Below are 13,691 nucleotides of genomic sequence, written 5' to 3'. Positions count from 1 at the left end.
GCAGCTAGTTTGGCGACGTCATCTGCCTCGACATTCTTTGCCTGTGAGATTTGGTCGAGCTGACATTCGTCGAACTCAGGCAGTAGCTTGCAAATTTTGGTCTGGTACTTTTGCAACCTTTGTTCCTTGATTTGGAAAGTCCCCGTTACTTGATTGACTACGTGTTGGGAATCGCATCGCAGTTTCAACCGTTTTGCTCCATATTTGAGTGGTAGTCTTAGACCTATAATTACGGCCTCATACACGGCCTCATTGGTAGTCATATCCGGGTGCCATATGGACTAGAAAATTACTTCACCTGTTGGGACTTCGAGTACAAGTCCCAGTCCGGACCCCGACACATTGGATGTGCCATCTGTATATAAGACCCAGAGGTCTTGTGCTTGGAGGGAGGTTTGGATGGCCTCTCTTTCGAATTTAGACATTATCTTTGCGCTGAAGTTGGCTACAAAGTCGGCGAGTACTTGTGACTTTATCGCCGTTCCCGGCTGATAGGTGATATCATGCTTGCTCAAATCGATGGCCCACTTGTCCAGCATTCCCGATAGTTCAGGTTTATGTAAAATGCTTCTAAGGGGGAAGGTCGTGACGACCGAGATGGAGTGATATTGGAAATATGGTCTAAGCTTTCATGAAGCTACGACTAAGGCCAAAGCAAATTTTTTGAGGTGTGGGTACCTCATCTCATCATCGATGAGTGTTTTGCTAATGTAATAGATGGGATATTGTGTACCTTTGTTTTCTATTAAGATTGCGCTTATAGCTACCACAGATACGGCCACATAGATGAATAGCGCTCATCCGGCTCGGGCTTTGAAAGTAGAGGTGGAGATGATAGGTATGCCTTTAGTTCTCGCAGGGCCTGGATGCATTCAGAAGTCCATTCAAGTCCGTTATATTTCTTGAGTACGCCAAAGAATTTATGGCACCTATCCGACGACCACGAGATGAACCTCGATTGAGCGCCGATGCGACCAATCAACCTTTGGACTTGTTTCTTGGTGGTCAAGAGTTCTTGTATCCCCTCGATGGCTTTGATTTGGTCAGGGTTGACCTCAATCCCTCGCTGTGATACTATAAAATAGAAGAACTTTCCCGAGGCTACAATGAATGCGCAGTTTTTTGGGTTCCGTTTCATTCCGTACCGTCGGAATATGTCGAAACTTTCTTTCAAATGATCGATGTGATATTCTTCCCTTTTGGACTTGACCAGCATGTCGTCTATATATACCTCTATTTTTTTGCCGAGCTGATCTTTGAACATCTTTGTCACGAACCTTTAATAAGTAGCTCCTGTGTTCTTTAGTCCAAAAGGCATGACCATGTAGCAATACGTTCCTTGGTGGGTGATGAACGTGTTTTTTCCTGATTTTCTTCATCCATAAGGATTTGATTATAGCCTGAGTATGCATCCATGAATCTTAGTAGCTCGTGCCCGGCCGTTGCGTTGATAGGTTGGTCAATATGTGGCAATAGGAAAGAATCCTTTGGGCATTCTTTGCTCAGATCTGTGAAATCCACGCACATTCGCCAGTTTCAATTCTTCTTTTTGACCATCACTATGTTAACGACCCATTTGGGGTACTTCGATTCCCTGATGGAACCATTTTCCAGCAATTTTTTCACCTCATCGCGCACTGCGCCATTAATTATAGAGTTAAATTTACGCCTGACTTGCCTCACTAGGGGGTGGAGTAGGTCGACATTTAATTTGTGTGTGGCTATTTCTTTTGGGATACTCGGCATATCTGCATGGCTGAACGCAAACAAATCTGCGTCAGTTGTTAAGAATTGACTGAATTTACCTGGTTCCCGAAGCTTGCAGTCGATATAGGCCTTCTAGCTTTGGTCATTGAGATCCAACCAAACGGGGTCGAGGTCTTCTATGGTCGAACCAGCGGCTTCGGCCGTATCTGGTTCCTTGATGACGTTCTCTATTTTCTCTTTCTCCAACCTCGACCTTGTTGATTGCTATGCCTTCTTCTTTTTTTTGTCTTTTCTCTGTTGGGTGGCCGTGCCATCTAAGGCAATGCCGTAGCATTCTCGTGATGTGCTCTCTTCTCCTCGTATACCGAAAATCCCACATGGAGTTGGGAATTTAATTACTTGGTATAAGTTGGAGGGGATGACTTTCATGGGATGTATCCATGGTCGTCCCACTATGGCATTGTACACGGTGGCCTGGTCCATGATGTGGAACGTTGTCTCCAGAGTTACGCCGCTGGATAGAACGGGGAGTGAAATTTCCCCAGATGTCTGTTCAACTGCATTATTAAACCCAATTAGTGTGATTCAGCGCGACACTATCTTATCTTTGAGCCTCATTTGGGTAAGCACTCGGGGATGGATAATGCACGTGCCGCTCCCGTTATCTATCGTAATGCATTTAACATCGATATCTAAAATACGTAAAGCAATAACAAGGGTGTCATTATGAGGAAAGGTCAAACCATCGGCATCCGGCTTGTCAAAGATGATACTCTCTTTGAGTTCGTCATACCGCTCGCGGGTGATAGATCGCTTAAGTTTGTGGGTAGTGGTGAACTTCACGCTGTTGATAGAGGCATCATCGCTGCCGCCGATTATCATGTTGATGGTATAAGCTGGTGAGGGTGGTTTTGGCGGCCCTTCGTGTAAGCGTCCCCTGGCGAAGTTGGTTCTTGCCCTATCGCTTAGTAACTCTTTGAGGTGCCCTTGTCGCAACATATTTATGACTTCTTGCCTCAGGGCGATACAATCTTCAATTTTGTGTCTTCATTCCTGGTGGAACTCACACAGGGCATTGGACTTTCTAGTGTTCGGGTCCAATGTCATCTTCGGCGGCCACTTCACTTTTGGTCCTAGTTTTTCTAGAGTGTAGACTATCTCTGTAGGTGACACACAAAAATTGTGAGCAGATAAAAAAAGAGGCATAGCTCGCTCGTTCCGATGAGTTCCCATCCTTGGTCTGGATGGACCTTCTTCGTAGAGGGGGGAGGGCGCAATGGCCGCTCTGATATATGGTTGATGTCGTTCCCTATTAGGTCGTGGAATTGGATGATCTCTTTTGGCATTGTCTCTTCGATATTTTCTTGATTTTGCTTGTACCGAGGTTAGTCGGTGAGTTAATCTGATAAGGTCATCCTCATCTACACGGACCTCCGCACAGTAAGCATTGTGGATTTCGTCCCAAGTGGTTGGAGGATACTTCATCAACCAACTCAACAGTTTTCTAGTTGCTCTTGAACCATCTCTACTCAGCCCGTTCTGAAAGGCTGCGACTGCCATCCCTTCAGATACGTTTGGTAGGGTCATCCTCACTCGGTTAAATCGGGCAAGGAACTCCCTTAGTCCCTCTCCCAGGGACTGGTTAATAGCAAATATGTCCTTCACTCTTGCCTCGGCCTTCTTGGCTACGGCATGGGCCGTTACGAACTTGTCGGCCATTTCCTCGAAAGTCTCTATGGAACGTGCTGGCAGCTACGAATACCATGTTAATTCCCTTCCTGTAAGGGTTTCGCCAAACTTCTTTAGCAAAATGGAAGATACTTGTTCTTTGGCGAGATCATTTTCTTTTATGGCGGTGACGTAATGAGTCACGTGATCTTCAGAGTTGGCTGTGTCATCATATATCCTGAGGTAGGGCAGCATTTTGAAGGTCTTTGGTATGGCATATGGGGCTGCATCATCACTGTACGGTGTTCGACGAACCGGCCGGCGTCCCTCTTCGGCAACAGCTTAGGAGCACCCGGTATTTTATCGACCATTTCTTGGTGTTCTTTCATTTGATCTCAGAGCGCCTTGTTTTCATTCTCCATTTCTTCCATCCTTTTTAGAATGGTTGTCTGGGTGTTATCACCTGCACTATCAGTGACATTATGAGTAATACCTGTCGTTGGAGGAGATAGTTAGTTGCATTGCTCATCTATTTGTTGTATCGTGCAAGTCCTTGCATTTTCTGTAGTCGAGTCCTGAGCAAGCTTGTTGAGGATGCTTGTTAGAGTGTCAGTTAGCCACGTTTCGAGGAGTTCTTTCACAGCCGGGGGCGTCTCTTCCTCCACAGATGTGGAAGCTCCTTTACCGCGAGATTTTATTATGCTTTAGTGAGGGGGCGGTGACCCATCTCATCTAGGGAAAGTACTGGGCGTCGCGCCCTCGTCTGTCGTTTCACAGCTTTCGTTGATGATGTTCATGAGGTTGGTTGCGAGGTCACTTGTTATTCTCATTTCTTCTCGGTTACATGCCATGTTGGATTTTGTGTACACAAAGAAAAGAGATCTTTTTTTTTTACATTAGTGACTCGTGCTAGTTGTAGATCTAGAAGAAACTAAAAGTTTAACTAAGAAATCACCACATACGACGCCAAATTGTTTGACCAAAAATTATGGATCTTGGTTCAAATAATTAAATTTGTGTAATTAAGGGTTAATCTTAGTTAACAATAATATCCCTAGATGGAGTTTTCATAGATGCAATAAATATGGGTGGTCCGGTCAGACAATGGAAACAATATGTGATAATTGTTCTAGAAAGTAAGAGCAATCATGTAGCATTCAATAACCATAAATAGCAATAAATGACATTTAAGTAAATAAGAGGAATGGTTCACCCAATAAAGGATGGAATATGCGGATGTTCCTCCTAACAATGATAAATGAGAGGCAAATACTTGAATATTTTGTGTTATTCTCGGATCTATGGATAAGTATAGACAAGAATCTTAGTGAAAATGTGGTGTTTGTATCTTAGCAAGGAAGAGAGAGAGAGAGAGAGAGAGAGAGAGAGAGAGAGAGAGAGAGAGAGAGAGAGAGAGAGCCTAATCTATTAGTCAAAGTGTCCTCTTTACAAATGAATATCACCCTCTCTTATCTTTGTCCCTTTTTTCTATTTATATGGGACGTGTAATAGTACAAGTGCAGGGAATATCCAATAGAATATTCTATTTCAATATTGTATCTTGAAAACTAGCCGTTAGAGCTCTATCAACGGTGCTCGACCTCGATCCTTATTAACATCTCGGCCACGGCTCTCGCCGACTCTTCGACTATGGATTTTGCTGCTTCTTGGGCCATCTCGACTAATGACGACTCGAGAATTCTTTTCTTAGTATTATCTTGTCTTAAATATTCTAAGGGTAGATTTTGACCTATAGGAAGAAGGACATGGCATTTCGAGCTTTGCTTTGAATCTGACAATCACATGTCCCAACACTTTTTAAGTCTGTTAAGGTCGACTCAAATAGTGGCAAAGCTGATATGTAAAAATTAATATTTTACTTAAAATACTTATCATATTATGATCAAATTAGTATATTCAAATATGAATTGTAACATTTACAAACAATGAAATATAGTATTATTTATGGTCTAAAGAATACACGCATTAAAATAAGCAAATTGTAAGAAAATGAAATTAGATGATAATAAAAATAGTGGTTGTGCTTGTTACTTATGTATACGGTCGAAATCGATCTCGCCTACAACTTGATAGATTAGGATTGGAATGTGGCAACCAAGGACCGAAGATCGACCTCGAGTCCCACCGAGCTAGAACCCGAGGTCGGAACGCCTTCCTTCGAGGAGCAGTGAGTCCGGTGTCGACCTTAGCCTCAAACAGCCTCAGAGAAACATTGATGAGATAACTAACAAAAGTTCGAAATATCCGTGACCGGTTGGATATTGCGGCGGGAATCTCGGCACGTATCAGTAAGGAACCGACAATCAGCAAATCAAGAGATTTTTTCCTTTTATGGAAATGTACCTAGAGTAGGACTCCTCTACTATAAAAAGGGGGTCTGATAATTCATTCAACATATTATAACATGCACTCCAAAGCAATACATTATTATTCTCCTTAAGTTTTTACTACTCTCTTTAAAGCTCTTATTTTTCTGTCTTGATATCGATCGAAGTACCTGGTTCGAGAATGATTAATTCTCCAGGGCTAAGACTGTTCAATTCGTGTGGTTTGCGTTTACTTTTCCATTACTTATTTCAATTGCAATCTAATTTGTCATTTTTTATCAAGTTAGATCATGTATTCTTAAAACCACTTACAGATTTAATTGTTATCTGATTTTGAGGATAAATAGTTTGGCGCCCACCGTGGGGCTAAGGATAATGGTAGTTATTTGATACAAATCTCCATAACACACTACTTTACACTTGTTCTTTGAAGTGTATTTAATTTCAGGTTAAAACTCAAAATGTTGAACTCTCAATCAGTACCCCTACATGTTGACAACGAGTCCGGCCATCACAGTGAAAATAACAACATAGTGCCCAGTGACAAGGTACCGCCCGTTGATCCTATCGGAATTCCGGCCGCAGGCCCAATTGACGCTAGTTCACATGTGGCTATCAACGCAAACTTGCCTACTGATCCCGAGAATAGCGTCCGTGATGGAGCCTGATTGGCAACTCAAAACACACAAAATATTGGAGGAGATGGGATCAGTTTACGGATGATCCTGGAAAAGACGAAATCCACTCCGGGAAGTCACCTGTAGGGATGAACCGGTCGTAGAAAGGTCAATTGAACATGAATCGGGGGCTAACCCCGAGATTATAAAGATGATCGAGGAGTTGACAAAACGGATAGGATCAGGGGAGAAGAAAATCGAAGCTAACAACAAGAAGGTGGAAACTTATAATTCCAAGGTAGACCAAATCCCAGGAGTACCACCAATATTGAAAGGCCTGGATTCCAAGAAGTACGTGCAAACATTGTTCCCTCCAAGCGCGGCTCCGAAGCCGATCCTTATGAAATTCTGCATGCCCGGGATTGCTAAGTATAATGGAATGATCGACCCAAATGAGCATGTAACCTCTTACACATGTGCCATCAATGGGAACGACTTGGAGGATGATGAGATCGAGTCTGTCCTATTGAAGAAGTTCGAAGAGACCCTGTCAAAAGGGGCTATGATATGGTATCATAACTTACCACCTAATTCTATTGGTTCATTTGCTATGCTTGCGGATTCTTTCGTGAAAGAACATGCCGGGGACATCAAGGTCGAGACCAGGAAATCGGACCTTTTCAAAGTAAAACAGAAGGATAATGAGATGCTCAGAGAGTTCGTGTCCCAGTTTCAAATGGAACGAATGGACTTGCCACCTGTCGGTAATGATTGGGTCTTTCAGGCTTTCACCCAAGGGCTCAATATTCGAAGCTCGGTGGCTTCACAATAATTGAAACAAAACCTGATAGAATATCCGACCGTTACCTGGGATGACATGCATAATCGGTATCAATCAAAGATCAGAGTGGAAGATGATCAACCCGGGGCCCCTTCGGGGTCTGTTTATCCCGTCAGAAACTGTCACGACCCAAATCGATGGACTGTGGCGAGTGCCCGAATTTTACCTACCGAACACCCCTAAGTATACGTCTAAGATAAAAACATGAAATAAGTGTAGGTCATGCATAACATCTGCCCCTAAACTGTTGAATTATGTGAATAACATACGTGAGGAGACATACTCAAAAGACATATATACATATATATGCGGAATACAGTAGGGCGAGCCGACAAGGCCACATACTATCAAACTATGCATGACTGTCTACAGACCTCTAATAGAGTGTAAAACTATATAAAGGATGGGACTGGGCCCCATCATACCCTTATATGTATACAAAATTATCGTACCAAAACCCTATAGAAACAACAAAAATATAATCCAATATGAGTTTCTCCGATTATCTTAACAATCATATTGAGCGGCAAGCTCGATTTTGCTCAAAACAAGATATAAATTGAATCAAACTCTTATTACATAAATTAGTTTACAACCTTCAGAACATCATACTTATATGTACTATATTATTTCTAGTTCACTACATCCACAAAATGCCTTCCAAAACAGCCCCATACGTCTAACACCTTAATTTTTATAGTCAATCACTTATTTTTCATCTTTTATTCTTCAATCAACTTAATTAACACATAGAAAAAACTTAACAACTGCAGAAACAACATTATCAAATTATTTCTCACAATTTCCAGCCATCACAAACCAAATATTTAGCCACAAAATAGTCCAACCAAAAACACAACCATATCCCATGCGTCTTTCAAGTGCTATCTTATCGTTTTTCACTCATACAACACAACCAACACAAGATTAACCTTAGGCACAATCAAGAAGATGTTATACATACCTTGGGCAGAAGCTACAACTCAAAACCCTATCTCAACTTAGCTCATAATAGCCCTCAATCACACCACAACATCATAGAAGCATTCTCGTGTAGTCTGTAACACCTTTGATGATGATTTGAGTTTATTTCCCTTGAGTTTGGTTCTTGGGATCTTTGGATATGTTAGGGAGGGTTTTGGAGAGATTTTTGATGAAATTTGGGTGAGAAATGACCCGAAATGAGGCTGTAAAATATTTAAAAACACGTAAGGTCGGTGGCTATCTCAAGTGGGTCCCAACCGAGCTGCTTGAGCAGTCTCGCAAAAATGCGGATATATCTCTACTCTGATGTCGTATCGAGAAACTGTTTAATGAGTTGGAAACTAGACTCGTAAATATTCAATTTGGTATATAATATGTCCCAAAAAGACCCCATATGGCACATAAAATGTATTTCTCAAAAAACTTTGTTACAAGGCAAATCCTTAGTCGGTTTTTCCGCAACTTTAATCCGATTTTTTTCAAACTTTATATTTTCTATCCAAACATCATATATAGAGCTATTATGACTTTAAAATCATTTAAATCATGATTAACAAGTCTCATATTCATTACGCCACCTTGGGATGCACCGGGTGTAACAATCTCCCCCCTTAGAAACATTCGTCCTCGAATGTTAAACTCCCAGAAATCTATAGAAATTTTGGCAGAGACTCCTCTGTAACGGTACTACTACCAACTTGTCACACAGCAAACCCAACCATGCAAAGCCACACAGAGCCACAATCATCAATAACACCAATGGCTTCACACGACCAATATCAATAACTAACATAAAAATCAAGTATTATATATGTACCTAAAGGTTTTGCTGTCTCAGTCCGATCCTCACCCAGAAGCAGAAACAAGTGAGGATAACTAGTCTTCATTTCTTCTTAGCTTCCCAAGTCATGGCCTCCACATTATTGTTTCTCCAAAGTACTTTAACCGAAGCTACATCCTTAGTTCTTAATCTCCGAACTTGTCTATCTAGTATAGCAATGGTAGCTTCCTCATATGATAGCTTCTCTGTAACCCGAACATCATCAACTGGAATGACTTTAGAGGGATCTCCAATACACTTACGGAGCATAGATACATGAAAGACTGGATGTACAGACTTCAAGATGGAAGACAAGTCTAACTCATATGCTACTTGGCCTACTCTACGTATACTCTTATAAGGTCCAATGTACCGAGGGCTAAGCTTTCCTTTCTTACCGAATCTCATAACGCTTTTTATCGGTGATACCTTTAGGAATACCCAGTCGTCTACCTGAAACTCTAAGTCTCGCCATCGATTTTTTGCATAGGACTTCTGACGACTCTGAGCTGCTAATAGCCTTTCCCTTATAAGCTTAATCTTCTCAACTTCCCATTGTACCAACTATGGTCCTACTAACTTAGTTTCCCCAATCTCGAACCATCCGATAGGAGACCTACACTTCTATCCGTAAAGAGCTTCGTGTGGAGCCATCTGAATGCTGGAATGATAACTATTATTATATGCAAACTCAATATGTGGAAGATGATCATCCCAGCTACCCCTGAAGTCCATCGCACAAGCCCGTAGCATATCCTCTTGTGTCTGAATAGTACGTTCAGCCTGACCGTCTATATGGGGATGAAATATTGTACTAAGACTTACCTGAGTCCCCAATCCTTTTTGGAAGAACCTCCAGAAATTAGAAGTAAACAAAGCCCATTTATCTAAGATAATAGATATAGGGACACCATGAAGTCGTACTATCTCCTTAATGTAAAGCCTTGCATAATCCTCTACTGAATACGTAGTCCTGACAGGTAGAAAAGGAGCTGATTTTGTAAGTCTATCAACAATAACCCATATAGAATCGAACTTACGCTGGGTATGAGGTAAGCCTATGACGAAATCCATATTAATCACTTCCTATTTCCAAGTCGAAATCTCTATAGTATGCAATAATCCACCGAGTTTCTGATGCTCAATATTAACCTGTTGATAATTAGGGCACTGAACAACAAACTCTGCTATATCCTTCTTCATTCCGTCCCACCAGTATATTCCCCTGATATCATGATACATCTTTGTTGCTCCTGGATGAATAGAATAACGAGAATAGTGAGCTTCTCCCATAACCTACTGGCGCAACCCTGCCACATTAGGAACACATAATCGACCTCGATATCTGAGGACTCCATCTCCTGTAATCTCAAATAGTGTCTTCTACTTTTGAGGGGTTGTATCTCTGTAGTGAGCTAGCATAGGATCTTCATACTGGCGTTCCTTCACTTCACTTACTAGAGAGGATGTTGCAGTGTCCAGAATAGTAACTCTGGTACCACCTGAATTTAGTAATCGAACTCCAAGATTATCTAGCTAATGAATCTCATGAGCTATCTCACTCTTCTCTGGATGTAAATATGATAGGCTACCCATAGATCTACGGCTGATGGCATCGTCTACTACATTCGCCTTCCCTGGATGGTATAAAATATCAACATCATAGTCTTTAAGTAGCTCCAACCGTCGCCTCTAACATAAATTCAATTCCTTTTGTTTGAATATACACTGAAGGATCTTATGGTCCGTATAGATATAAACATGAATGCCATACAAATAGTGCCTCTACATCTTTAGTGCATGAATCACTGCGTCTAACTCTAAATCATGGGTCGGGTAATTCTTCTTGTGGTATCTTAGTTGTCTAGAAGCGTAAGCGACAACCTTACCATGCTACATCAATACACAACCCAATCCAACGTCCGAAGCATCACAATAGATAGCATAACCATTGGTCCCTTCTGGAAGTGTCAGAACCGGTGCTGAAGGCAATTTGTCCTTCAATGCCTAGAAACTCCACTCACAAGCATCAGCCCACTGAAACTTAGTTTCCTTCTGAGCCAACTTTGTCAATGGTGCTGAAAGAGAAGAAAAATCCTCTACAAATCTCCTGTAATAACCTGCCAAACCCAGGAAGCTACGAACCTTCGTCGGTGTCGTGGGTCTAGGCCAAGTTTTCACTACCTTAATCTTCTAAGTATCAACCCGGATACCCTCACCTAAAATAATATGACCAAGCAAGGCTATAGAATTCAATCAGAATTCATATTTAGAGAATTTTGCATACAACTTCCTTTCTTGTAGAACTCTGAGTACAGTACGTAAATGATCTGCATGCTCAGCCTCTGAATGGGAGTAAACCAAAATATCATCTATAAATACAATCATGAAATGATCTAGAAAGGGTTTGAACACACGGTTCATCAAGTCCATGAATATTGTTGGGGCACTGGTCAACCCGAACGACATAACTCGAAACTCATAGTGACCGTATCTGGTCCTAAATGATGTCTTCGGAATATCTTTCTCTTTAACCCTTACCTGATGGTACCCAGACCTCAAGTCTATCTTCGAGAAACACCTGGCAGCCTGCAACTGCTCAAATAAATCATCAATTATCGAGAGCGGGTACTTATTCTTGATCGTCGCCTTATTCAACTGCCTGTAATCAATACACATCCACAAAGAACCATCTTTATTTCTTACAGGCTCTCCCCACGGTGATGTACTAGGTTTGATAAAGCCTTTTTTCAAGCAAATCCCTCAGTTTTTCTTTCAACTGTCTCAGCTCTGCAGGTGCCATTCTATATGGAGGAATAGATATCAGCTGGGTATCTGGTAATGTATCAATAGCAAACTCAATCTTCCGCTCTGGCGGAAGGCCTGGAAGCTTATCGGGAAAAACATCAGGAAACTCATTAACCACCGGGATAGACTGAAGGGTCGGTGACTCTGATTTCACATCCTGTACCCGAACTAAGTAATAAATATAGCCCTTTCTGATCATCTTTCTTGTCTTGAGATAGGAAATAAACCTACCTCTTGGTGATGCAGTATTACCTTTCCACTCCAGAATTGGCTCCCCTAGAAACTGGAACCGAACCATCTTTGATCTACAATCAACATTAGTATAACAAGAAGCCAAACAATCCATACCCATTATAACATCAAATTCCACCATATCTAACTCAATCAGGTCTGCTCTTGTAGAACGACTATGAACTACTACTATATAGTCTTTATATACATGTCTAGCTATCACTGGATCCCTAACATGTGTAGACACCTCCAAAGGTTCAATCAACTCAGGTTCTATCCCAAACTTACTAGCAACCAACAGAGTGACGTGCGATAAGGTGGAACCTGGATCAATTAATGCATATACATCATATGAGGAGACTGATAATATACATGTAACAACATCAGGTGATGACTCCTGATCCTATCGACCCGCTAATGCATAAATACATTTCAAAGGACCGCTCGAGCTAGATGTTCCACTTCTGCCTCTACCACGACCAGCTGGTGCCCGTGAACCTTGCCCAAGGGGCGTACTGATGATGACGAACTGGCTACAAATCTCGCTGACTGAAATATACCTGCACCACCTCTCATCGGATAATCTCTCATAATGTGGCCTGGATAACCATAAGTATAACAAACACCCAACCTTACAAGGCGCTGCCCGACATGCTGCTTACCACACTGAGCACATCGTGGCAAATGTGGCCTCATCTGACTTGACTCACCCTTATACTGAGAACTAGAGGCCCTGGAACCCTGACTGGGCCCTGAATATGTGGAACGATCAAATCTCCTATCGGAAAACTGAGGGGGTGCACTAGCCGATGGCTGGGCTAGATACCTCGGGTACTGTTGTCGCTGACCACCTCGTAACTCGCTAGAAGGACCTGAAGATCTCGCTCTCTTACTCTGGCCCCTATCATGCTCATGATCCACCCTCTGCTTCTGCTTACACTCCTCTACACCCTGAGCGTATGCCTGAATATGAGAAATATTTATGTCTGGCTGAAGTGAGATCGATATATAGTCATTAAGTAGGTGAGGCTCTAACCCCATCATGATCTGGTGAACCCGATCCTTCATCTTAGCTACAATAGTGGGAGAATACCTAGCCAAAGAATCAAACTGAAGGTTGTACTCCCGAACACTCATATTATCCTACCGAAGGGTCAAGAACCTATCAACTCTGGTCCGTCTAAGCTCTAGTGGCAAATAATGACGAAGAAAAGCCTCCCTAAACTCTTGCCATACTGCTGGAAAGGCATTCTCACCTCTGGACAACTCCCAAGACTCGTACCAATTAACTGCAACATCCTGAAGTCTATAGGAAGCTAGCTCAACTGACTCGGTCACAGTGGCCTTCATTAACCTCAAAGTTCTTTGCATCCTATCAATAAATACCTGAGGGTCCTCATTTGGATCTGCTCCGGTGAATATGGGAGGGTCCAAATTAATGAAATCGCAAACCCTCGCACTGATGGCTCTATCTGCATGACCGATACCTACCTCCTGGCATTAAGCATGTGCGGCCACTAATCAAGTCAATAGATGAATAGCATCTTTTATCTCCCGGCTGAGGAACTGGGGGTAGTGGGGCTGGCGCTGGAGATGGTGCCCCTCGGATATCCTCCAGAGAGGGTAGGGTATGTGAAGTCTGAGATGGAGTCTCACTATGTCACTCT

At 42.2% G+C, this 13,691-nt stretch overlaps 1 protein-coding gene across 1 annotated transcript; it reads right to left on the bottom strand.

Moving 5' to 3' along the window:
* Nucleotides 1-9,048: 9,048 nt before the first annotated feature.
* Nucleotides 9,049-10,227, bottom strand: LOC138895743 (uncharacterized). The gene is made up of 3 exons (XM_070180493.1): nt 10,138-10,227; nt 9,811-10,071; nt 9,049-9,414 (listed from the first exon to the last, which is right to left on the bottom strand). The coding sequence occupies exons 1-3, from the start codon at nt 10,225-10,227 to the stop codon at nt 9,049-9,051; spliced, it is 717 nt and encodes a 238-aa protein (XP_070036594.1).
* Nucleotides 10,228-13,691: the final 3,464 nt, after the last annotated feature.

This window comes from Nicotiana tomentosiformis, chromosome 1 (genome assembly GCF_000390325.3).
Source record: "Nicotiana tomentosiformis chromosome 1, ASM39032v3, whole genome shotgun sequence".
Classification (NCBI taxonomy): Eukaryota; Viridiplantae; Streptophyta; class Magnoliopsida; order Solanales; family Solanaceae; genus Nicotiana; species Nicotiana tomentosiformis.
Note: the sequence above shows the minus strand (reverse complement) of the source record. Positions and strands in the feature narration are given on the sequence as shown.

What these genes read in the sequence shown, in the direction of transcription:
- LOC138895743 (XM_070180493.1), bottom strand. Translation starts at nt 10,227, where the DNA reads ATGTATCATGATATCAGGGGAATATACTGGTGGGACGGAATGAAGAAG. An exon ending in AGTGCCCTAATTATCAACAG is followed by an intron (nt 10,072 to 10,137) that starts GTTAATATTGAG and finishes ACTTGGAAATAG; the next exon opens with GAAGTGATTAATATGGATTT. An exon ending in AAAAAGGATTGGGGACTCAG is followed by an intron (nt 9,415 to 9,810) that starts GTAAGTCTTAGT and finishes GTATTCCTAAAG; the next exon opens with GTATCACCGATAAAAAGCGT.